Genomic DNA, 27758 nt, shown 5'->3' with positions numbered 1-27758 from the left:
ATATTTAATGAATGCCTATTTAGTCCAAGAATACAGTTATTTACGTTTTGTGTAAAATATTAGTAGTAGTATTTTTCTGAGGCTGCACAACAGCCTCAGAAACTAAATGTGAGAATCATATAAGGTAACAAAAGTGAAAATAATTTGTGTACAGCAAAGTACTATGGAAGTGAGAACTCCATTGAGAAGATTATTGAAATAGGCCACAGATCCACTACTAGGTAGACTTACAGTCTCAGAAACATAAAATTGAGGGTTCTCATTCTCAATTACACAGGTTAAAAAGTAGAGCTTGGTGAATTCACTTTAAATCTATATTGGCTGTATTTGAATTTTCTCTTGTTCCTTAATTTTGCTTTTGTACCATTCTAATCAGACACTTAAGATACATCTTCAGTGGACCTTGAGGTTTCAAAATATTCAAAACCAAATATTTTAGAAGTATTTAAGTAAATAAATTATCTAAATATATTATTTATTGTATTAAAATACATAAAGTGTTCAGTTAGGTTTTTTTTTCCCCCCAACTCTGATGGTAACTTCCAGTTTCTGAAAAATTCTTTAATAGGACTTGCTTGGCATAGCAAAAAGAAAAGATATGTGTGTTCCAGCCACTGAACAGGGCCTTGGCTGAGTCATTAACTCACCTAGGTGTGAACTTGGACCAGATCCTTGGTTTCTCTTTTTTTAGTTTGCTCACTCTTTCTAAACTCAAAGGAGATAAACCATAATATCCCCAAAGATTACTTCCTTCTTCTAACATTTTATGATTTTATAGTTTAATTCTGTCACTTTCCAATTACAATTCTACTTCAGGTTGAAAAAAAAAACCATAATCCTGCTTTCTCATGTTGGCAAGGCTTGTTTATATAAACCATCTTAAGAAACATTCATGTGATGGTCCTCACAGCACAAAATAGAGTAGTTATTGATATCAATATATTCCTTGTATACATTAATTAAATTAATCTAATATTTGCCAAACTTTCGCCTGACTTTGTTCAAACAAATACTAAAACATCTTGGAGAAATCATGCACATACACACACACAATATAAGTATCATTTATGTGGTTCTACCCATCATTAGCTTTCCTCTTCCATCTGAAAATCAAAACCTCTTCATGTACGTTGTTTTACTATAGTATAGTATTCAGGAGTAAGATACCTTTTGGACATAAGAATGTGGAGGGAAATTTGTCTGTTTTCAGCATCCAGTCTCTGAGCTAAGGATTTCCCACCACCCGCTGCTTTCTACACTTCAAAACTACTGCTCCAACTAGCTTTCCTGGGAGGAGAGGAGAAAACTGGAAGGGAGGGGAAGAAGGCTGGTGCGAGCAAGAGGCGGGATTGAGGAATGGGAGGCAAGAGGAGGCGTGGCCCGGCTCGACTGTCAAGATAAATACTGAGAACTGGGTGCCGGCTGTGGAGAGAGAACTCCGAAGGAACGCCGGAGCTTAACAGCACCGAGGACAGCGCCTGGCAGCGCCTGCGCTCTGCTCTTCTTCCTCCAGCAGCCCAGGATTTCTTCTTTACACACACACACACACACACACACACACACACACACTGAGGTTCTCACCCCACTTTCGCCCTGACATACTCACACACGCATATTCCACGCAGACACACACTCCGCTATACAATGGCAGAATCCCACCTGCAATCATCCGTGATCACAGCCTCACAGTTTTTCGAGATCTGGCTTCATTTCGACGCTGACGGTGATTATCTTCTCTCTTTTGAAGAACCTTGTCCATGCCCTTTCCCTCCCTTTCCCCTTCCTTGAGGCTCCTGATCTGATTATCCCTCATTTCTTTTCTTTACTTCTTCCCGCACCTCCCTAATCTTATCTCTCCATTTGGCGGCCAACCATTAACTTTAAAGTTTATGTATTGTTTCTATGTTATCCCAAAACCGTAAACTTTTATTCTCCAAGAATGGTACTCATAAAAAGGAGGGGGGGGATTTAGGGACCCTGCCCCCCAAAGTTTCTACGGCTACATTCAGCATCCCAACCAACCTCCTTTGCCCTTAGTGGGTCTAAATGTTGACACGCCGGGAGGGGAGCACTGCTGCGCCTGTATCCTTTGCGGGTTAATGAATATCGAGGCAAGAGAGAACCTCTCCGGTGGCCAGAAAGATAGCTGTTGTGGAAATTGAATGGGGAAGAAACTCAGAATGAGATGTCTGACACCTGGGTGCCTCTTTGTCTTTACAGGAAGTGGTTACCTGGAAGGAAAAGAGCTTCAGAACTTGATTCAGGAGCTCCAGCAAGCGCGGAAGAAGGCTGGATTGGTAGGTTGAAGTTTGCAAAGGAGTAAAAGGACCTTCGCCCTTAAATAAATAGATATTCTAGCATTCTCATAAAGAGCCAGCGAAATCAAACGGTTTCCAGGAATGTAAACATTTATTTACTGAGAAGGGGAGAAAGGGCGCCTTTCCAAATTGTGTAGGGAGAGGGAGAGGGAGAGGGGGAAGGGGAAGGGGGAGAGGGGGAGAGAAAGGAGAGAAAGGAGAGAGAGAGGGAGAGAGAGAGAGAGAGAGAGAGAGAGATTCCTTAAAGGGAAAAAACCTTACAATATGAAATCAGAGCTTTTAAAATATAAATTCTATACTTGTACTTTCTTTAATAGTTCTTAAAAGGAAAGTGTGGGTGAGATCTTTTAGCAGATCACCACCTCTTCGATTGAGTTCAGTTAGGTAATTTTTAACTTCTCTTTAACAGCCTGTAAGGGTGTAGAAATACATTTCTTCCCCTTGGTGGTCAGGAAACAAATCTGCAGATTATGGATCTCTTATTCTATTGCCAATTATTATTCTTGTAACGTTGATGTGGTTGGAGTGATGAGAAAATGTCTTGTCTTGACCTTCCTCTCTGGGAGAAAGTTGTACAACTTTGCAACATAGCAATGAGCAAGGAATTTAGCAAAAAGGGGATTCATTTCTGTTGAGAAGGAGAAAACCAAAAGTTAGAGATGTAAAAAGTAATTTTAAGACCTTCACATATTTTAAACAAGCAAAGTGATACTCTAATGAGAAGCAATTAGTGGTGTTTTGAAAATAAGCTATATTTGTAATTTAAGCCATTAGTTAATTAAACAAATGACAATTTTTACTAATTATGAATGACTTCCTTTAGGCATAAATTAACCTGTTAAGAAGAGATACTGTCAGCATAAAAATAAAATATGCCCAGCTTTAAAACATAGATGAGATGATTACATAGAGGGAAATAGGTTAAGAATCTTACTAATCTATTGCGGTTTATGTAAGACTGCATTTCAGAAGGCAATGCTGGATTTGGGCTAGAGAGATGTTACCAAGCTTTCATCTTTTTGACTATCGTTAGAGATTTTACATTATAGACTATACATATATATATATATCTTTAGAGGAAAATATAGTTGTGTGTGAATCCTTTAGCAGATCACCACGTCTAGAATTGAGTTATATATATAATAGTACACATATATTATATATATCTGTACATACAATTTACTAATAATTCCCTTTTTGTTCTATCTAAATTGAAAATTGTGTGATACACATCTCTGTACAACATATTCAAAAGAATCCCAGAGAACACTAAAATATATTATGAAGCATTAAAAAACTATCAATTGCTAAAATCCAATGATTTAAATCAAATTGATTTAAAACCAGATAACACTCTGGGAATTGTTTTACCCAGATTTAATATTACATAAATTTGAAAGTATAATAGGATGAGATCAAATAAAATTGAAAATGTTTTATGTACTTTCTCCATTCCCTTCCCCCACCTTATACATTACCATGTAAATAAATTCATGCAATACTACCATTATAGCTCTATGTATCTTTGACTAATAAAACATTTTCTTCCACATTTAAAAATATAAATATTTAAAAATCTGGTTGGAAAATCTTACCTGACATAAAATTTTTCATTAAAACCTTGAAAGATGCTTCCAGCAGCTAAATGATTATATTTTAATTGTTCTGGAAGTAATTTTAATATTTATTTTCATTTAGAAATTCAGATATTTAGAAACTCTATACATGTTTTCAGATACTTCTTTTCCTCTTCCCATTTTAATATTTATACTTTTTGCAAACAGTGACTTCATGTTAGAGTTTTAAAGATTTTAGATCTTAATTATTTTTTTCTACTGCCAAGGTTCCAATTTTAGAATACTGGAAGCTGTAATTATTAGATTATTATACCAAATTTGAGCACAGGTACAGGATTATATCAAGTTGCTTAATACCTTGATTATTGAATATTTTGTGAATTATGTAATATAGGCTTTGAATAGTTAAAATCTAAATCAAGTATGGATTGAGAGATTCAGGTAGTAGACAAATATTTCACTACTGACCCCATTGTACTAAATCTACTTTTATATTTTTTCTTCTCTTTTTTTTAGAACTTAAAGGTTGACCTTATAAACCCAGTTTCTTTGCATTTCTAGCAATAGGATAACAGATTTTACTGTATTAATGGAAACATTGTCTGGCTTATCATATTAATAATGTGAAATTTCAAAAATTTCAATAATATTAACTATATGAATATAACATTAATGAAATATAACAACCCAGTCTACTTTCAGAGCTACCATTTTTCACTAAACATAGTTTTTAAGTTTGCATTTCTTTTTTATAAAGCTTTAATTTGTTATTATTATTATCATTATGTTTTACACTGTTTAAAACATAAATTTGCACTAGAGGTATACACTGTTTTAAGTTTACTTTACACTTTTTTGTTACTTTAAGGTATGTGTAAAGAACATAACTGATAGTCACACTATTGCCACTTTCACTTTCTTACAATTGTTGCTGTGATAAAATAAATAAATTTTAATAAATACAAGTTGAAATTAATCCATATTGGAAGAGATTTTTAAGTCTATATTAAATTGCTTAATTACTATTTGTTACCTCAGTTCTACTAAAGATATTTACTTTTAACCAAAGCAGGATTTTGTAACACTAGCAATAATAATATTCAGCCTCAATATAGCCATCAAATTATATCCCTAGAGCAAATGTGTGTGATAGATAATATCACTATCTTGTTAGTTATGATAAAAACTGAGACCTTAATTTACTTTTCCAAGGACACAGAATAGGACACTCATAAAGGCTGACCTATTTTACATAGGCTTCAGTTAATGCAAGAGGGCTATTTTAAATGGGCTATGTTGAAGACCCAAGGGTATAAACCCAACTTCCTGAATACTAGTTCTATGTTCAGGTTACTAGTTTACAGTTCAGAGCTCTCTAATCTGGCAATATGTGAAGAGATTATGTAAGCAATAGAATACATTGAAAAAAATAAGTCAAATGAGATGAAAGCATTCACTTTGTCACTCTTAAACACGTCTTATGTACATAACTAAATGGGAGAGAGAACATCATCTTGGAAAAAAAAAATGGAAACAAGGAAACACTGGAAAACTGCTCCCTAAATTACCCTTGGAGTCAAAGATCTTAAGCATATACAGTCAGTGACCAAAATAAGGTCATCAGTATTGTCTGTCTCTAATGAAAGTGCAAATTGGTCAAGTTATTTTTTTTAATCTGACACATATTTTTCTGATTTTTAATTTGTAAGCAAAGAATGTTTCCAACTACTTCCATGCTGGAAACATTCTTTGCTTACAAATGAGCTGCTCTTGAACATTCACATTATTTGCTTGTCTGAAAACACATATTTTTAACTTCCATGGATAAAACATGTTATAATAAATAAAATGTTATAGGGCAATTAGTGCAGCAATATAAAATAAACTTTCCTGAAGCAAGCAATGTTAAAGTACTTTCACAGTGATCATTATATTTAAATTCACTAAATGTTATGAACTGAGTGATTCTGACTACATTCTCAAAGGATAACATATTCTGAAAACTAATAATAGAAGATAAATCATAGTGATTGAATCAGAAATAATAATGTCATTTGAAACCAGTAAAAACTGTATATCACTTGTATCTTAATTTTCATGAAAATAGTTAATCAGTATGCATAATTCTGAATGGTTCTAATTCCAGTTTTTCTTTACAACAAGTTATTACACCATCACAAGCATACTGTTTGGGTATTTTTAAAAAAAAAAAAAACTTCTTACCTGCTTTTTTATAATTTTAGGAGTTATCACCTGAGATGAAAACTTTTGTGGATCAGTACGGGCAAAAAGATGATGGAAAAATAGGAATTGTAGAGGTAAGGAACTTATGCATTGTTCTCATATAGTTTTAATAAATGAGATTTTTGGAGTTGTATTCAACTCAAACATGATATGGCAAGACCTGTTCCAAGAGGTTTATTTTACTTAAGTAACATATTATCTTTTGTTCAGAAATATAAAATCAAAAACTGCTCAGAAATTAAAGAAACCTAAGAATTTGCATAATCCAAAGCTGAAATTTAATACATTATGAAACTAAGACCTGGAGAAGTGAAATGATTTGCCTTTGACTATGTTAACTGTTTGCTGGCACTGGTGCAGTTAGAGGCTCAAGTCCCTAACTTCTGGATGAGTACCCATCCCATTACATTACCCAGATTCAGTTCAATAAAACACCAACCAAGTACATGGTTCGTTGGTAGTTCTTATTGTTTAACAGTGTAGACTTTTCTGTTAGAATGTAAAATAAAGTATTTGCAGTCCCTAAATGGTATCATGGCAAAAAGCTGCATGTTGGTTTCTGAAATTCCATTTTAGATTAGCAGTTGGCCTTATAAAAACATAAGAACTTAGCTAAAGTCAGTGAATATTTTATGATGTGTTATAGGTACAGATTTCTTTTGAGTCTTTAAGAGTTAAAACTCTCAGTGTCAAATCTTATCTTTTGACAATGACTTTTCCCATTAAGGACAACTTTTTTTTTGTCTATGAATCAAGGAGGCAAAACTTTGACTATATATTAATTCTTCAGCATTCTCGGATTTGTGAAACAGTTGTTGCTTCCCTTACTTCTACTTTTATAAAATCTAGTGTCTCAGCTACTTTCTTTAACTCTGCAACCCATTAGAGAAGTTGAGTGAACAACTTTGTCCAGAAAAATTAATAAGGTCATATTTTAAAATATACCAAATACAGGCATAATTATGTTATTTATATAATGTTCTTAATGTATTAGATTGTGAAGTATTCTGGCTGTCAACAACATTTAGTCATAATTTACCTTTGATTCAGAGAACTAACCTGGTTTTCAAATAATTGATCTTATAGGACACCTGTGATGTCAATGTGAAATACACTTATTTTTAAACAGCTACCACAAATAGAGTTAAGGAAGAACATACTATTATTATCTTTGTAATTAAAATATTTCCCTGGAGTATACACTTTCCCCTTTGCCCATGTGTAACTCATTACTATATAAATAGATAAATTAATAGTAATGGGACTTATAGACTGACATAGAGGCCAACTAATCAAGATATGAATCATCAAGGATAAGAAAATAACTTTGAAATGAACATAAATGAGATGACATAAATCTAATTATTCAAAACTAGTGGAAATTATAAAATCAGTGAAATTATAGATGTGGCTATTTCAGAGTTTGGCATACTTTATAATTCTAGCAGAGGAAAGACTGTCATCTTGTATTTAAAGTATTTCACCTTTAAGAACTCCAGTGGGCTCAGCTATTTATTTTAATTTCTTCAATGATACTGGGGTTGTAACAGTAGCACAAAAAGCATGGATCTGATTCACATGGATTCTACATTTTTAAAAGGCTAAGAAGGATGAATCTGTTTTGAATCTATATTTTACTGTGTATGATATGGTATAATCATTTATGAAGCATTATTTGAGGTCTAATTTGGATGGGAGACTAGGAGTCACTAGCAGATACATTTTCCTAGAGGTTTGATGCAAGAAATTTCCCCAGAAGTTTGAGAAAAGAAACTGTTATAGGAAAGAAAAGATTTCTGTATGAGGAAAGATAGAGAGAAATAGGTAACAGAAGTGGATGAAGAAGTTAATGAAGACTGAAATGAAGACTTGAGGAACTTGTTATAGCAATAACAGTAAGAAAAAGAATTTTCATTTATTTGTATACATTACACAATTTATAGAGTGTTTTCAAATATGTGATCTCACTTGATCCTCATTATAACAAAATAAAATAAATACAAATATAAAATGAGCATCTAATTTATAGTTGAGGAAACCTGTGACTTCAATAGAATTTCAGCCATTTTCCTTTAAATTACTCAGCCTTTTTCTAAAATTAATAATCCATACATTTTCTGCATTAAAAGAAAATATTTTCAAGCTTCAGTTCATTGATTACTTATGGCAAGGCTTAAATTTAGTCTGGTTGAACAGGGATGTACAAAGTATAGAGAAGTTATTTGACCAAACCGCTTGAAACATAATTTAGGAAGAACTTTCAGATCAGTGGAAGCAGCAAGAGATTAAAGGGAGAGAAGTGAGACACATAAGAATTAATTAGAAAGTTTAAGTATTCCAGGACAGGGAACTTTTTGTCATATGGGACCTGTGGGAAAAACTAGCCAAGATTTCTCATTTTAAGGATAAAGAAACTGAAGCCCAGAAAGGTTGAATGATGTGTCCAAGATCCCACTGGCAGGGAGTGACAGAACATTTATACAGGCCTATGTCTGACTCTGATTCCAGAATTCTTTTCATTAATCTGAGTTATCAGCCAAGACATAGAAGGAAGTGGGGAGAGTGAGTACTTGGAGAAGTGAGAATGAGAGAATGGGAGAACAGGGAAGAGATTGCTGCTGTAGTTCATATGCATGTTGATTGTGTACTTAGCCTGGTTAAGCAGGAGGGACAAGAAAAAGGAGAGGTTCTGAAAAAATCATTGTAAAAAAGGAATTGAAAGCTACAGATTACATGTACAAAATGGAGAAAGGGAGAGTGAGGAATGCCTGAATTTGTAATGTGCTCTCTAGTGTCACCAGAAAGTTGTATTAAATAAACTTCATCCTTTCTGTTTTCCAACTTATATATCACTTGCTAAGAAATACTATATATAACAAGAAATACAAATACACAAATCTCAGCCAGCTATGAAGGAATGTAAAAACCCAGGTTTTCCAAAATATATAATAGTCTACTTACTCCCATCAACTCACATCAAGTACACCATCACTTCGGTGTTCAAAGGAAAAAGGGGTTAGATTTGCTTGTTTTGCCCACTTAGCAGGTGTACACATGGGCTCATCAAAATCTAATCAAAGTAAACCAAATGGTATTTAAGTGGCAGTCTACTTTCCTGGTGGAAACAGGCCAAATTGACTTGGCTGTAATTGAAATGTGTCGTTCAAAAGATTAGAAAATACAGTGGTTAATTTTCAAACTTCTGTTCTAATGAAGTTGACTGATACTTTCCAACAACATGCTTTTGCTACCTAGATATGTAAAAATACGTAAAAAGAAGGGTAATGTACAGATATGCTTTCTTGGGAACTTTTCAATTTTATGTCTCCAAAGAGATTTTAAAATTCACACAAATACAGTTCGGTAATAAAGAGATTGCTGATACAAACTCAAAACAGGAGCACTGAAATTCTGAGATAATTTAACAAATACCGTGACAGTCAAAATGTTCTAAATTTATTCAGACTAATAGCTCTATTGCAGAGAAGACTGATTAAAATAGTTAAAGAGAGAGACTGAATGATTTAACAGATAATAGAAATTTCTTCTCTGGTGCTCCCATTAAGTATAGATATTTCCTTTAGCGGGATGCCAAATCTGCAAACTTTTCAACTGATCCCTTGGGAACTATGTGGGAAACTACCAACCTCTCCAGTCTATTGTGTCTCTTTGTCCAGGTCAGTGCATCCACTGGAAAAATAGATCTACAAGCTATTTTAATCCTAAAACTATAATAACCCTCCCAGGGAAGCAGACACTTTTCTAGACTTTCCTTCTTTTCAGCCATAGTGGGATTTGAGCACATGAGTTTAACCATAGTAAATGTAATTTTTTTATAGCAGACTACTTTTCTACCTCAGAATTTGGGGAAATGACTGACAATAAAGTCTGATTTAAAAGTTCATTCTGGATAGATTTTTAAAAACAGTTTATTAAGAAAACTTTTTGACTGATGATTTTAATGGAGGGTGATGGTAAAAGGACAAGGTCTCAAAATCAAAAAAGTTAGACTGTCTGATTTCAAATGTGGCTGCAACTATAAGCTATGTGATAGCAGGCCGTTTATCTTCTCTGAGTCTCTGTTTCCTTGGCTGTGAACAGGGGTGACATATGAGTATCAACATCAAATGTGATAATACATGTCAAACAAATAGATAAACTCTGGCACACTGTAAAAACTCAATAAATGTATTTGCTATTATTATTAAAAATAAAAAATATTTCATTGGAAAATCTATACCATTTTTCTGAATGTCAATCTTTTTCCCATTTTTATAACTTGTCAAATTCAAATTATTAAATTCCACCAGTCTTTAATTTGTACAAAAAGATTATTTGCCTTTCAAATTTCCAGGTTTCCTGGACTCACTTCTCATTGGCTAGAAAAATATTTCTTTGGTTCCCAAACCAAAAAAGTGAATGTTTTACTAATATGTGTTGAAGGAAGCTAACATGCACCAAGATTGTCTTCAAAAGTTATGCCTCATGTATGCTTTAAAAGATATAGCTCAGTCACTTATATTTCTAGTAAAGTTACTTCATGTGTACTCTCCCAGCACCTAGCATGTTGCTTTGAAACTGTCTGAAAAAAACTTTTTTTGAACTTATCTGCCTTCCTGTAAAGTTCTTACTATCGGTGACTACGAATCTCCAGCATCCAGCACAGTGCCTAGGAGGTTCTGAATCATAGCCACATGAGCCATAGCAAGGGATTTCAACCTACTCCAAAACACAGGCAAGGGCTCGATTTTATGCCTAGGAATAGAAGACAGATGGTAAAGATCCCTGTCATGGGGCAGGTTGAGTTCCTTGGGGAGCATATCTGAGTTGAAGAAAAGCAATGTGGAAGTTTATTAGGAAGTGCTCTTGGGATTAATACCTGTGGAAGGTAAATGAAAAGAACAGGGCTGGGCAGAGGGAGACTTTGGGCTGTGATATAGTCTCAACTTCAGTTGACCGTACAGTGAACTCTGAACTGGGATGACCCTTCAGAGATGTCCCAAGTTTTCATGAGAGGGCTAGGTTTTATATCCCCATATGTATCAGTCATAGAATTCAGCTTCCTTGGGGAACATAGCTCTCTTCAGCCCAGGTAATCTCCCAAAGAGACCTGGCAGTTGAGACCATAGCAACACTCCTAGCACCTAAAGAGAGCTCTGGATGTCATATCACAGTGACCACCCCAACCCCTATCCACAACTCAGTAATAAGTTATTTGAATTATCTCCAAAGGAGCTTTATTTCCATTTATTGGAAGCCTATGCTGACCCTAGGCAATTGCCTTCATTCATTGGTTGAGTAAAATATTTACTGAAATTTTTGCAGGTGCCAGGCAAAGAAACAGTAATTAAGACACAGACCCTTTCCTCAAAATGTATATAGAGTGATAGGGAAGACAGGCAAGTAGAAATTTTGCTTCCCCACTCTCAGTGACAAGCAACAAGCGACAAGCTTCATAAATGAAGCTTTGAGAGATTCTCCTGTGGCAGCCACAGTTATCTGCCTGCCACTTATTCCCTTGCTTTTCTCCACTCTTTTCTCCAACCCATAATAAAGTTTTGAGAGTTTATAAAAAAGCAGGTAGGTAGCCCAAGAACTAAGAAATCACCAATAATCTTGGAACAGGTAGTACTGGATACTACTATGGACAACAGTGACTTAGCAAAACAGAGACAAAAGCAGCCCTACTTAACAGCTTCTATAAAAGACCTCAGGTACTTTGTCAATATGGTCTTAGAGTCAACAGCTGGAAAGTTACTGCACCAGCTCTGAAACTTGAATATTAATTCATATGCATTGTGAAACACATCTTGAAAAAGATGATTTGGGGAATTCCCTAGCCATCCAGTGGTTAGGATTAGGCACTTTCACTGACAAGGACCCAGATTCAATCCCTGGTCTGGGAACTAAGATCCCACAAACCACATGGTGTGGCCAAAAAAAACCCCACCAAAAAGCAAAAACAAAACAAAAAACACACAAAAGATGATTTCTTAATGTTCACTAATAGCCACATCCTCTCCACACATATTCACTGCTTCTTTCTTAGTGACTAGTTGTCTTATTACAATGTTTTATGTGTTTAAAACTCATTTCTAATGTCTGTAAAATAGGACAGCACTGTATTCAGTTTAACATTAACAGTTCAATTCAGTTAAAAGATTGACTATTTTGCATGTAGATATAATATGTATTTTCTTATAGTTAAACCAACTAGAACCAAAATGGCATTGGCAAAGAGATATATATTTATACTACATGAAGAACAATTTTACCATCTCTATATTTGACATTCTAGAGACCTCTGAGCTTTATGAAAGTTATATGAAGTTTAATTTTTGAAACAAAGATGGTTAAAATTTCCCTAATTTTACATGTGGTCATTGCTTACTAGCTCATTCTTTTATTTTTTCTGTTTTTATATATTTGGTGGATTTTGGTAAATAGAATTTTTTAAGAAAAATTATTATTTTTGTTCAAAACAACACACAATAATTAGGAAAATCCAAGCAATATAGAAAATTGCAATGAAGATGGAAAAAAATGCTCACTACAAATCATATTAAGTAGGTATTTTTAATGAAGTAAAATTATCAACCAATTCCAAACATTTATGTCAGGCACCTAACATTGAGCACCACACTGAGTATTCAGAGGATGCAGACAAAGAAGAGACTTTGCCCTCCTGAAATGGATAGTCTATGGGGAGGTCCACCAAAAACTTACAAAGTGGTATCTGACAAGTTACATACCAATAAATAGAGAGTTGGCATTGGCTATTTCCTGTTTCCTAAATAAATGCTTGCATTAATGCACAATCAAACTAGTGACCTTTGTTTCAAAATAAATAAGAAAATGTTTTCTGAGTCATGCTAAACATCCTAATAAGATGTCTGGCCCTGTCTCTTAGGTTCATCCCATTATTAGTGCCTATAAACTGAATGATTCTAAATTGAGATATTATTTCAAAGATCTAAAAACAAGATAAGTTAAAGGACATATTATACAGGCATAAAGAAGCTGAGATACTTGCCTATAAGGTAGAATGATACATTTTATATTAAATTTTATATTTTTTAATGGACCTAAAAGGACAACATTTTTTTGAAGTGTGAGAGTCTTTCCTATAATTTGGTAGAACTTTCGGCATTTATGCTGAACTTAAGGTTAATCTACACTGCAGATTCTTGGTCTAAAATCCAGAGATGAGTGTTCATGCCCGTACTTCAAGGGATTCATCAGCTTCTGGAAATTAGATGAAATAAAGTGTCGTAGGTTCATTCTTTAACGGTGAAAATGTAGTGATTCTAACAGATTCTCAAAGTCATTTTGAACCCAATACGTTTAAGAGACACTGGTTTCTATTTCAACTCCTTATTTTAGTGACGAGGGTGCTAAGTTCCAGAAATGGCTGAGGGAGTTGCTGGGGACCACAGCTAATTAGCAGCTGAGCCAGGAATAGAACCCATACCTTCAGTGAGGCCATCAATCCAGCTCCCTTCCTCCCTGCACACAATAGATAGATTATATTCATCTTAAAATGGGATCTGGAGTCCTTTGTTCCTAAAAAAAAAAAAAAAAAAAAAAAATGAGCATTGAAGTTACAAAATGAGATCTAAGGAGAAATGTCATAGGGTCACTAAATGGAGATCATCGAATAGAATTCAAGACCTGGACTCAAGCAGCAGACGTTCTTTTAGCAGAAACCAAAAATTTGAGAACTGATATTCCCTATTACTGGTCAATTTCCACTGTTCATTGTGAATTGTCTTTTCCATCTCTCTTTCCACTGTCTTACAATTGTCTTGAATTTCCCTTCCTTTGCATCTCTTAATAAGCTTTCTCCTCAGACTTGGGAATGCATTTTTTCCTTCTATCCTTTCCACTGCATTCATATTTCTCATAGTTTCTTTTATTCTACATGAAATGTATGTCCCCATGTGTGCCATTCTGTGTTCCCTGAGAGGAACAAGACCAGATCTGTGGCACAGAAAAGATGAAGGGGTCAAGCCACCAGGATGAGTCTGCTTCTATGTCTAGCAGATGAGAATTGGTCAAATAATCCCTATCTGAGCTCCCTATGCATGCTTGCTGTGCTCATCTCCCAGACCAGAGAACCAGTCACTCAAGGACACCCAAGCACTGGAAAACACAATGGCACTTTGTAGGGGCAAAGTATCAGAAAGGGAAAATCGATTATAATGTTTTTCCTTTCCTAGTTTTCTAGGTAATAAAACTATGTTAAGAAAACCTAAGAGCAGGAAATGTGAGAGACTTGCTTTCAAGCTCCTTACAACAACTTTTAAAATCTTTTCTAGTTGGCTCATGTATTACCCACAGAAGAGAACTTCCTGCTGCTCTTCCGATGCCAGCAGCTGAAGTCCTGTGAGGAATTCATGAAGGTATAAGAAAGCTCTGTCACTGAATGATGTTTTCAGAAAGCTACTTAAAATAGGAAAATGGCTGCCTTTTTTTTTTAATATATTTGGTTTTCCTTATCCAAAATATTTTACAGACATGGAGAAAATATGATACTGATCACAGTGGCTTCATAGAAACTGAGGAGCTTAAGGTAAGCAAGTAAAAACATGTAAGTTTTTTTCCTGTCAAATATAATTATGAACTTTGTACCTTTTTAAAAAACCTCCCACAAAAGAAACTAATGTTGAGCAATGGCGCATTTTCACTCACTCTTCCAATTGTTAATAAAGAACAAGATCAAAAAAGAGACTTCAAGTACTTCTTGAAATTCTGTTCAGCAATGTAAAATTAGCATTCTCTGTGGTACATACAAATTGTTATATGAGGTAGCTGATAGATAGATAATGATATACTAAGCCAAATAAGTTGGTTACTTTCATTAAAATTTGGCATTTTATTTTATAAATGAAACAGCTATATAAATAGATTTCTCTTTCAAGATAAACAATTATTGGACACCTACTGTATGCCAGGTGCTTTACACACATTTAATCTTCACGTGAGTTCTTTGAGATTAGTATTACCCCAGTGAGGAAAAAGTTAAGAGAAGTTAAGTCATGTACCGAAGGCTACACAGAAATAAGACATAGAACTGTGATCTTTAAACTCGTCTGTTTCCAAGACCCCTAGCTTACTGCCTCTCAGTAACAGCAATAAAAACAAAGTCCTAATATAATCAAACTTCCGAAAAAGCAACTTTGAAACTGAATTTATCAATTCATATCTCACAGATGTATATAAGAGCTGGTGGGGGAGGAAGAAGATATGAAGGAAAAGGCAAAGAGGTCTGAAATCAAGTCTTACCTCTGGACAAATCTCTATATCATTCTGCCTGATTTATTTCATCTTTTATGTGGGGGTAATAATACCTTCCTTTCAGATTTATTGTGACGATCAAGTAAGATGTTGCACATGGAAGAGTTTGTGAAATACAGGCACAGTATAAATTATATTATTCATGAACTCAATAATTTACTAGCCTTCAGAAATATAGAAGCATCTTTCTCTCATTTCTTTAAATTGAACTCAATACTTCTCAGTCTGAAAGACTCTATTTTCTCTATCTTCATGGTATAGAGTGACTAAAAGGGAAGCAAATTAATAATTACTGAGCACCTACTATGTGGTAGGCATAGTACTAGATGCCTAAAATATATTTTAACATTTAATCCTCACAGAAAAGTTACAAGGGAGGTATTATAATTCCCATTATACAAACAGAGAAACTGAAATTCAGAGAGATTAGATAATTTTTTAAAGAGTACACAGCTGCCTGAGAAAAGAACCTGGTTTTGGACACAGAATATCTGATAATGATAATAATGTTTTTTTTTCCTCCCACAAGGCCAAACATTTTCAAGCTTCAGTCATCAAGAGCTACCTCTTCTGCTATTATGTAGGGAAACATGAATATCAAACACAGTTTCCTGGTCATAGTTTAACATGGTTTGAGTTACCTATATTTGTACCACTGCAAAATTGCTAAAACATATTTAACTAAAAACACTTACAGGGACTTCCCTGGCCCTCCAGTGGTTAAGACTTCACGCTTCCACTGCAGGGGGCACGGGTTCAATCCCTGATAGGGGAACTAAGATCCCACATGCCTCGTGGCACAGCCAAAAAAATAATATTTTTAAATTTCTTTAAAAATTTTTAAGAAAGGGAAATAATAGTAATAACATCTTAGAAAATAAAAAACACTTAGAAATGTAAACATTTTTCATGTGAAATCACCAAAAACAATGTCTTTCACAAATTTGCAACTCAGCAACCCACAAGGTTACCCACAAGGTGACAGTTAAACTATTGTGTTTTTATTCTATTGGACCCAAAAAAAATTCTTCCAAAAATCATTTCAAGTTCATAATGAAACTTTAGCTCATTTGCAATACTGGCCTTCTTTATTCTAAATTTTATTCTCAGAAGAGATTCTAAATAGAAGTACTCCTCTCTGGGGAATTTTGAAGATAAGTTGGCATTCTTTTTTAATGGATCTTTCAAGAAAGCTAATTTTAAGATCCGTAATAGAGTAAAACGTTGCTCGCTCTCAGACACGACTTTGAATCTCAGCATCCCGAGGTTTCTCCCAGGCTATTTTTGTGACCACCATTTTAGTCTCTGATGAGGATTTTTAACCCAATTAGTCTCTGACAAAAGCCTCATATGGTTCAAAAGTAAAATTCACCCCCCAACAGATAATTTTGAATTTTCCATGCTTTACTTTGAATTTGAAGTGGAATGTTTGAAGTGAAATTAAATTTATCAAACCAAGAAAAAGGTCTCCTTCCTTGAAATTAATGAAGTTAAATCAGCCCAGCAGAGCTAGAAAATCTGGGAGGGAGATAGCTGAAAAACTGAAGAAACCCAACCCTTCAATAATGTTTGAACATAATATCTGCTCAGTTTTCCATAATTGCATTAATTCATTTTCTGAACAAATAAAGAAGTTGCAAATGAACAGCACTAGACAAAATGAAAGACGTTTATATTAAGTACTTACACTGTCATTTATATGGCAAGTTTTTGTAAAGCTTTAATTTATTTCTCTGGTAAAAAAAAAATTAAATTCACTCCTAAACTTCAACTGTCAAATTAATAATCATCTTTTTTCATCCTTCCCACATTAATCTCTACTTTGATGTGATTCATATATCCTTCAAAGATTAGGTAACATCTGTAGCCAACTGTTTTAGTTTGAACAGTCAGCTGAAACATTCTAACCAAGGTGATTTGTACCGCATCAAGCCTAAAAACCCTCTGGTGAAATGTACTTCATATTGGCTATAAACTGATGTGGAAATACAGCTTGTGAGGGCAGAAAATGCACTTGAAATTAAGGGTAGGTCTCCACCTTCTTTACTGATAATTGTTCACATATCTTACAAAGGTTTAAGGGGGTCCCTTGTGTTTCTTGTTTCTTGGAGAAGAGTTACATGAGTATTTGTGAAAATAGCATTAGGTAGAAATGCATCCATTGGGCTGGCTGGTTTTACAAGTTTTTACTCTGATTCCTACATGGTGTACAATCCAGATACTTCTTTAATTGAAATCATAAAAGCATAGCATAGCATAGCAGACTGTGACAGATCAGTTTTCAGTCAAAGAGAACTGCTGGAACGCCAAGAGTACCTCCCTTCTAAGCTCCTCCCGTTACCCGGTTCTACCCTCAAAAAGAGACTTCCTTTGTATTCCTGGGGTGTTCCATTTCAAGGCAGGCTGAAATGAAAGCAGGTTGTTTGTTACTGATGAAATTTATCTGACTTTTTTGTCTTAACAGAACTTTCTAAAGGACCTGCTGGAAAAAGCAAACAAGACTGTTGATGATAAAAAACTAGCTGAGTATACAGACCTAATGGTAAGACTGATCTTGAAAAGACTACAGCCAAGAGCCTATGAAATATTACTGTGTTCTGGCTAATTCCCAAGTCTACACAGGATGAAATAAACAAGCCATGGTGTGGGCATCACATGCACATAGGTATCATTTCACTTCAAAAGTGAAATACCTAGGGATGCTTATACCTTGTAAGGCTGAATGCTACAAGTGTATTGTAAGGCTGGCTTTAAGGCTCAGCATATGAGCATTTCCTTTCTTGTGGAGGTAGGTAATTTTCATCTATCAAAATATCACTTGTTTTTCTTACATGCCAGTGTAATTATATCACATATATATGTAAGTTACATTATAGATATATAAATTATATCACCAAAAACTCATTTATTATAGAGATTCTGAATCCATTTTTATCATGTCTTAGGAAATCATTGATTTTGTTAGAGTTTAAAGAAAACTTCTGGCTACCTTATTCATTGAGTGACTAAAAATGGATATTTCCTCCTTCTTTCTTTTGATTCTTGTTATTTTGGAATATTGTCTTGGTGCTTTGGGTGAGGAAGTCCAAATACACCCTGAGCTTGATGCTATGGTAAATAGTATAACCAAAAACTATTTTAGAATATTGATAATAGAGTGAAGAAAATTGCTTTACACATAAGCACTTAATGTTTGAAGAATGAATGAATAAATTTATAAAATTCCAGATAAAATAATACAATGCCCATGAAGTTAATTAACTTCCAAGTGGGTAAAATTTGTTCATTTTGATTCACAGCATTAGGACTATGAGGAAAAAGCCTTTGCCAAACTGATTAAGCCATGGCCCAATATTTTGGCAACATTATTTTAATGGTTTAATTCTTGAAATTCAGACAGTTTTAAATTATCCAGATCAGTACATATATTTATACACACTTTAAGTACTATAAATGTACAGTGAATTCTTAACTTATTGATATAAATAACTTGTAAAACATAAGTGCCTATTATAACAATTATGTTATTTTAGACCAATAAAGGAGTTCGAATTTTTTCCTGAGAAATAATTTTATAAAGAGTTTGATCATATTTGATGTAACTGAGGTTTACTTTCAGCCTGTCAGCCTACTTTTATGTGGGGGAAAAAAAAACCACTAGAACTTTACTATTGCCCTATTCATTACACAGGGATATTTATTATAAAGTGGGACTAATCTTTAGTTTCAAAGCAATCAAAAAAGTTTTCACTGTAAGGAAGTGTCCTCTTTAATTCCTCATTACATTGCCACTTACCACAGCACTAACATACACGTGTTACAATGGGCAGATCTACACTCTGAATAACTTTTGGGAAATGGACAATAACCTACATTTATCAATTTTCTGTTTTGCGCCAGTCTTAAAGGATGTCTACTTAAAGACTCCTTTCCAAGTAGAAATTTGAAGCAGCCTTTTTAAAACCACTCAGATGGGAGTTTTCCCCCTGTTGAATTGGCCTGGGCTATCTGGTTAAATGTCATAAACAAGCTCAAATCCAGGAAGCAGATTAATCAAGAACTAATTAAAATTTAAATATATTTGTAGGGAAATATTTCCCTGTGGACACTAAACTGTGTGATCTGGTGTCCAGTATCTTGTCAGACACTGTGACAATTTAGAACTTTTATAGTCAATGGACTATAAAATGTTGCATTAGTAACAGATCCTGAAAAAATCTACCTCCTACAAAGGATTGTTAGAACATCTCAGACCACAGAATGCCCTACTTTTTTTCCCTAAAAAGACCTAATCAAACCTATATCCCTTATGATCACACTCCTTTCTTTAAAAACAAAAATAATATGCCACTTTCTCACATATTTTAGATATTTTGTTTTATATGTAGTCCTTCTATATAAAATATTAGAACAGTAGTTGCAACTTTCTAAAATGTGAATGCTTCCCAAATATGGGTATGAATGTGTTTATACCTGGCTGTGTCTTGGTATATGATGTGTATGTAAGTGCAATGGGGAGGTAAGGAGCTTTATTGAGTACCTAGTACCCAAGGCAAAATAAAACAATTCAAACTTACTCAAAAATTTGTTCTCTGAGGATTTATTCATATTATTTGCTTATTCTGATTGTACTTTTTGATGCTCTAAAAGAGAGAAACAAATTAAATATTAATTTTCATACTATTATCTGGAAAGTTTCAGGATGTGCTATGTACTGCCAAACACCATCTCTCCCACATCTTGATACATATAAACACATATTTGCAAGAAAAATAAATGATTATGTTCCAGAAGCCTAGCCTAAGATCACTATTACTCTGACTATTCTATATTGTTCTGGTAAATTTTGGCAATTGACACAGGTCATAGAATAGAAATTTTGCACTGAAAGTTTAATAGATGCTAGTTCCTAGAATTCTGCTGTCTATATAGGTAATTGATAACTCAAACTGCTTTATTTTGAATTTCATTCTCCTTAATGCAATAAATAATTCTTCAATGACTACAGTAATGCATCTGTCTTTCAGCTGAAATTGTTTGATTCAAATAATGATGGGAAGCTGGAATTAACTGAGATGGCCAGGTGAGTTTAGGAACTATGCAAATATTATTATAAAAAGCTGATCCTGGGCTTCCCTGGTGGCGCAGTGGTTGAGAGTCCGCCTGCCGATGCAGGGGACACGGGTTCGTGCCCCGGTCTGGGAGGATCCCACATGCCGCGGAGCGGCTGGGCCCGTGAGCCATGGCCGCTGAGCCTGCGCGTCCGGAGCCTGTCCTCCGCAACGGGAGAGGCCACAGCAGTGAGAGGCCCGCGTAACGCATTAAAAAAAAAAAAAAAAAAAAAAAAAAAAAAAAAAAAAAAAAAAAAGCTGATCCTTGTCAAAAATCTAATGTATTAATATAATGTTTTTCTCTCAAAAGGTTACTGCCAGTGCAGGAGAATTTTCTTCTTAAATTTCAGGTATTTCTCTTTTTCTCTACCATAAATAATATTTTTCTCAAAAGGTTAGAATGTGGGATATTTGCCAAGGGAAACACGATAGAATATAATAGTTGCATTTTAATCTTTGCTCTCTTCTCTATCATTTAGGGAGTCAAAATGTGTGGGAAAGAGTTCAATAAAGCTTTTGAGTTATATGATCAGGTAAAAAAATTTTCTTATCTATAATTTAATTCTTTAGAAAAATTTGGAAAATGCTCAGGAAGGGTTGACCTCAAACTCAAGGTTATATTAAAAGAAACATGAGCTATTAAAATTACTCAGCCAATTTATTCTTGTCATGGGAAATGAGTTATGTTATATCCCAAATTAGACAAATTTGATTCAAATCCCATGCAACAATTTATCTCCTGTGAGGCTATGAATAAGATACCAAACTCCTCTGATCCTCAGTTTCCTCATTTGTAACCAAGAGATAATAATACTCACTTTGCAGGGTAGAATGAGGATTAAGCCAATGAAAATATCCAGCAGAATCCTCCCATTAAGTGTATGGTAAGATCATGTGTGTGAGGAAAGGTTGTGTATGATGTCACTAGTTAACATGTTTTGTTTCTTCTAATTTCTCTACTCCTGGACCAAATCAGTCCTCTGCAGGCTCTAGTACAGCCTTTCCACTGCCTGATGTGACATCAAGCCAGTAATATAGGTTCCCCAAGCCTATGTCCTCACTCATATGAAAATATTTGAAATTTGAAATATTTAATGAAAATATTTAATGAAAAATTTAATGAAAATATTAATTACTTCAATAGAAGGTGGTGATATTGTTAACATAAAGAGAAATATTAAATGTGAAATCACTTTGAAAATTTCAAAGCATTTTACAAATATAAGATGCTGAATGAGAGGGAATTCATATCTATTTTGGAACTTTGGAACAGTTAAAAATTTGAGTGTCTGACCTAAGAGGTTAGAATATCTGCCAAGTTTGTAGTAGGAAGATTTTCTGAGGATTTCAATTATTTCCAATTTACTACATTCTCCATTATTATGGATGAGTTTGCTTATATACTGTTTTATTGCTCCTCCCTTAGGATGGCAATGGATACATAGATGAAAATGAACTGGATGCTTTACTGAAGGACCTATGTGAGAAGAATAAACAGGTAATCTAGTTACCTTGCCACACTTCTTAAGCAGACTTGATGGATCCATCTAGAAGCAACCTCACATCCATTTTGGAGAATCTACTTTAAAAATTTATAGAGGAGCAGAAGTAGATTTCAGTTCTTAACCTGATTTGGTACTAGCCTGAATCAGTGTTTAACTGTGATAAATAGATTTCAAAAACAACCTTGTGATTTATCCACATTTGTATAAGAATTTAATCCAGCTCTTTTCTTGATGGATTGATGTAACAAGCAGTTTCATCTCACATTTTATCACTTGACAGTGGTTAATTCACTTCCATGTTTAACTGGATTATAATACATTCTATGTTCTATATAGGATCTGGATATTAATAATATTCCAATGTACAAGAAAAGCATAATGGCTTTATCGGATGGAGGGAAGCTGTACCGAACGGATCTTGCTCTTATTCTCTCTGCTGGGGACAACTAGAGTTGATGCCCATGACCACTTACTAGCAGTACATTGTATCTAAAAAATAACTGTGCACTATAAGGGAGTAGGCTGTATTTTGTTTTGTATCTGTAAATTTAACTGCATATAGACAATTATCCAGGATGTGTGGCACACTCTTTTCAGTTTGTTTCTATACTCTTTGTAACGTACATTTTTTGTACATTTGAAAAGGAGAATGTCTATGCTTAGGCCAGTCAATACACCCAATTAAAATAAAATAATCTAACATATTCTTGCTTCCATAAATATAGTTGGACAAGATTTCCCTAAAAATTCCACCAGGATTAATCTCTAAAATCCTAGTCTCTGATATGTAAATGCATTTGTCACTGAATAGAAGAATTATACATAACAAGCCAAGCATTCTTATTTCAGACAATTGTAAATCTGCCCCACAAAGTAGTTCTAAGCTGTGTTTCCAATTAGAAGAAATGTGCTTTTGCATCTAAAATACCAAAATATCAATCAATAGTTAGTTAACTATGGCTCTATGTGGTTAACAGTCTCACTTGGCAAGATTTAGTCAATTAACCAACAACACACCTATTGCTTGAATCCACACCAATCTATTGGTTCAAGTTGATTTGATGACAAGGAAAGGCAGCACCAGACAATGCATAAATCTGTCTTCTTCTACATTTGTATTTCCGAGTCTACTGTCAGAGTATGACCTTAACCCATTTTCTAAACTGTTTTCATGTGTTGCAGACTATAATTATTCTAGTAAACTGCTGTTTTTATGTCACAGTCTATGTATTATCTGATTAAATTATATATATCAGGTATCCTGGTGTTTAGTTTGCATTCTTCCTGGATTTTCTTTTTATGTAGAACTGTTCATTTCCACCAAGGGTAACTGCTGTCTCTGAATTTTTTTTTTTTCTAGCTACAACAACTCTAGTTTTACTACATAATTGAATTTTAATTTAAATTCATAGCACCCTGATTGTTGAATGTTATATCATCAATAATTTTGTGTATTCTGTGAATTCTATATTTTATGTTGAGATCAGCATTCAAACATAGTTCTATTTCTATCTGCGAATAGTTTCAAATGAGTTAAAAAGAACATCTCAGGAGAAATGTTAATGCAATCATTTATCTTATGTAGCAAGGGTGACTCTAAAACATTCTTTTGACCCACATCCAAGTCATAATTTCATATATTTGTAGCTAGAATACTGGTTATAGTTGACATGTTACGGTTGGTGATTTCTCATTTTTTGATGTGAAGCAGGGAACTATGAGAGATGTGTCTCTTTGAAATTTATAAAGTTACTGCCAAAGAGTTAATGGTTCTGGGTCACTTTGAATGTCCCCATTCTATAAATTCTGCACTGATTTTCTCAATTCATATAAATAACAAAAAAGTGAGGTCTCTCTTTCCCCAAAGAATGAACAGAAAAGAGATTGCCAAAAAATAAAATTTCTCATATTATGGCAGTAGTAGACTGGCTTTGCTTCTAGTGTGTGAATGGAAGCACTGACCTTAGGCTGAATTTAACTACTAAGAATAAATAAAAAGGAAAATAACTCTAATAATCTTGTATATTTGTTTTCTTCCTCAAAAAGTCAGTGAATACCTAGCCCATGATCGATTCAGGGGAAGTGTAGGTTACTGAAATTAATACAGCCTAGGAAATCTAAATAAATGTAAACCTGCCTGACTCAGTTCATTATTGGATGCCTCATTGAATTAATATGTGTCTCTGGCATTAAGATTTACAAAGAAATCTCAAAAAATCCAAATATTTGTAGCTCTTTGCCCAACAGACATAATCAAATATTTCTGTATGAAAGATGTTCTCCAGAGCAATAGGAAGAATATACAGAATTTTCCTACATTTCATCTGTGGGAAAACAACTATCCATTATAAAGTATACTCCATAACTAGACCAGGTTTGGTACTCTTACAATAATAGCATGGAAAAAGAAAGAAAAGCAACAAGAAAAAGTCTGATAGGAGTATATCTGAGGGAACTTCCTAGAGTGCTTATAGTAATAATGGCAACGAATCCAGCACCTGGCCTATCATGGTGGACTTTAACTCCCGAGCACTACCAGGAAAAGAAATTCTTATAACTCGGCTAAATCAGTCACAATTACATATGAGTGACAGGCCAGCCCCCTGGAGCCGAGAACAGAATGAAGAATGGAAGATGAATCTGAAAGGGCAAATGGAAGATAGCTTATATAATGCCGACCTCATATCACAAAATTCATTCCAAGTATATTATTAAACATAAATGGGAAGTATGTGCAGACAAGAGAGTATCTCTAATACCTCATGCATGGAAAAATTCCTTAACCAATTATGAAAAAACAGATTGAGAAATTGGACTCTATTAAAATTAAGAACTTTGTTTCCAAAAATATACTATTAAGAGAGTAAATTTGTTTGTAGTTTGAAAAACCAAACATCAGAGTGTGAGAAGATATTTATGTTGGGTCACAACCTTGAGAGTTCCCCAGGTGAAATCTGAAACTGGCCCCGGTACATGGAGGACAAGGAGAGACCTAAGAAAGAGTCAGACCACTCCAGATTGGTAGGTGGCAGGTTTAATAAGCAAGGAAACCTATGTACAAGGTTCGGCTTGGGTGTAAAATGAGTAGATCTCTACACCCGCCCACCAGAATTTAAAGTTTCTAGAGCCTTTAAACTGGGTTCAGTCATAGTTCAATCCAGATGGTCTCAACAGCACCTTACTCACTCAAGGCTACTTCCTTGAAATAGCTCTGGCTGTGGGAACGGTAGCTCAAATCTACATTCCAGAACGAGGGAGGGAGTGAGGAGCCTAGATTCAGCTCTTGGGTCGACCTGCAGTCACGTCCTCTCGATGACCTCCTCCAACAATTTGTAACACTGACAGAGGTACATATCCAAAATATATAAACATTATTCCTAAAAATAATGTTTATACACAACACAACAGAAAATATATAAGAAAGTTGAATGGGCATTTCACAAATAAAAGGATATCTAAATATCCAAAATAAAAACTAATCAACTTTATTAGTAATCAAGAGAAATACAATTTAAAATAAATGAAATACTACCATGCACTCATCAGAGAGGCTAAAGTTAGAGATTTTTGAATGCTAAAAGTATTGATGAGGATGTGGCACAATGGAAATTTTTACACACTGCTTGATGGGAGGTTGTGAAGACTTCGAAAAGCCATTTGGCGGTATCTACTAAATTTGAACATATGCACACTTCACAATCCCGCAATTTCACTTCTATGTTTTATCTTCACCAAAAAAAAAAAAAAAAAAAATGCTCACAGCAGCGTTGTATTTGACATAGCCCAAACTAGAAACAACCCAATGTCCAACAATAGCAGAACAAATAAATTGTGGTATATTCATACAGTGGAATGTTATGTAACAATGAGAATGCATAAGCAAGTAAGCCAGCAATAGAAGAATACGTGTTGTGTAATTCTACTTATATAAACTTCAAAAGCAGCTTAGCTTAGAGGTTACAAGTCAAGATAGTGGTTAGTTTTAGGGAGAGAAATGGAGTCATGATGGGGGACATAAGCGAGGCTTCTGGATTCCTGGTGATATTTTGTTTCTCACCTGGTTAGCGGTTATAAAAGCATATTCACTTTGTGAAAATTCATGATTTGAGTACTTTTAGAAATCATAGGTCACTTAAGAGTTTTTAAAAATTAATGGTGTGCAAATAGGGATATAGGGAAGCCTCTCTGAAGAAGCCAGCCATATAAAGATAAGGAAAAGTACATTCATAGGACAAATAAGCAGCCAGTGCAAAGGCCCTAGGTTGAACAATCCTAAGGAACAGAAAGAAAGCTGCTGTGACAGAGCCTGTGTGAGGGGAGAGTGTGTACAAGGTAGAGCAGGCAAGATCACCTATGCTAGTGTTAAGGGGCTGAGATTTTATACTAAGCGCCATTTTTCTGTCTCCAAATCCAAGGATTATTTTACTGTACAGTTGAGAAATGTAAGACCTTAGAAGAAAATTAAAGGGATTGAAGTTGAGAATGAATTTATGAAAGTCTAATAAATATTTTTATGCTTAATTACAACAAAATAAAATTGATCAAGAACCCTCCCCCAAAAAAATTAATGGGCTTTTTTCCTTTGAAGAAGGATTTTGCAATAGAACTATATCTCATAAAGACCCTATTATTGTCTCTTGGTTTAAATTATGATCCCAAGAAACTGGTCCAGTTGATGAGACATGAGCTTGACTAATTATGTGACCCTGGCCAAGTCACAACTTCCTTGAGCCTCAGTTCCCTTAACTATAAAATGAAGGGGTTGAGAGTACTATCTTCTAAGACTTTTCCAGCTCTAAAATTCTATTATTGAAAGACACTTAAATTCTCACTGCTTTAGTTTTCCTCAAGAAAAAAGTAACAATAGCTGTTACTCCTTACCTGAAACATTTCCTGGGGATGTCTTCATACATTAATTCTAAGATGAGTGATATTGTTACCAATAATCTTCACTTTAATTTTCTGAGTATTAACTCTTCTGTTAACGCATTAGAAGCAGGACTCTTAGAGAAGTTACTAAGTAGTGTGAAAAAGTAATAATTCTTACGGTAAAACATTGATATGGTTACAGCCCAAAGGTGTTGTGTCATAAAATATAGTGACTATCCATCAATAATGTTTGTTTCTCTTTCAGACTTCCTAAGAAATTTTTCTTAGGAAGAAATTTCAGTCAAATGATATTACCATGATCTCTTTTCTGGTCCTCCCTGCCATGCCTGCAAGCTTTGCTTCTTCATTCATCGTTTGTAATAACATACAATAATGAAGCAAACTCTAAGAGATGATCAACGGAAGAAAAATTTGTGTACAAACTCAGACAAGTCAAAATTTTTATGATACCCCATTAAGAGGTAAAAAGACAAACAGGACATTCATTAAGTATAGAAAAGTATTATCACTAATGATTAAATAAATACATGTTTGAAGGAGCTATCAATTTTTACTTATGAAATTGGCAAATAGTTTGAAAGTGAAACTACCCCATGTTGGTAGGTATTTGTTGAAATTGGCACTAGCACACATAGCTCAGGGTTTTTTAAACCCATACAAATCTCAGGAATAGCAATTTGGAAATGTGTATCAGGAGTCTTTAAAAGCTTCATAACTTTGACTAATATTACTTCCAGGAATCTATCAGGAGAAAAAATTCCAAACTCTAAAAATGTTTTATGCATAAAAATATTCATCACAGTTTTATATACTATA

General features: G+C 34.3%; 1 protein-coding gene across 1 annotated transcript; it reads left to right on the top strand.

Moving 5' to 3' along the window:
• The first annotated feature begins 1432 nt into the window (after positions 1 to 1432).
• On the top strand, positions 1433 to 24061 carry CALB1 (calbindin 1). The gene is made up of 11 exons (XM_032610679.1): positions 1433 to 1723; positions 2221 to 2297; positions 6139 to 6213; positions 14458 to 14541; positions 14655 to 14711; positions 17901 to 17978; positions 20464 to 20519; positions 20858 to 20897; positions 21027 to 21080; positions 21974 to 22045; positions 22389 to 24061. Exons 1-11 carry the CDS (start codon positions 1645 to 1647, stop codon positions 22500 to 22502), a joined length of 786 nt encoding a protein of 261 aa, XP_032466570.1. The 5' UTR covers positions 1433 to 1644; the 3' UTR covers positions 22503 to 24061.
• The last annotated feature ends 3697 nt before the right edge of the window (positions 24062 to 27758 follow it).

This window comes from Phocoena sinus, chromosome 17 (genome assembly GCF_008692025.1).
Source record: "Phocoena sinus isolate mPhoSin1 chromosome 17, mPhoSin1.pri, whole genome shotgun sequence".
In the NCBI taxonomy this organism is placed as follows: Eukaryota; Metazoa; Chordata; class Mammalia; order Artiodactyla; family Phocoenidae; genus Phocoena; species Phocoena sinus.
This window is presented reverse-complemented; position numbering and strand designations above follow the sequence as displayed.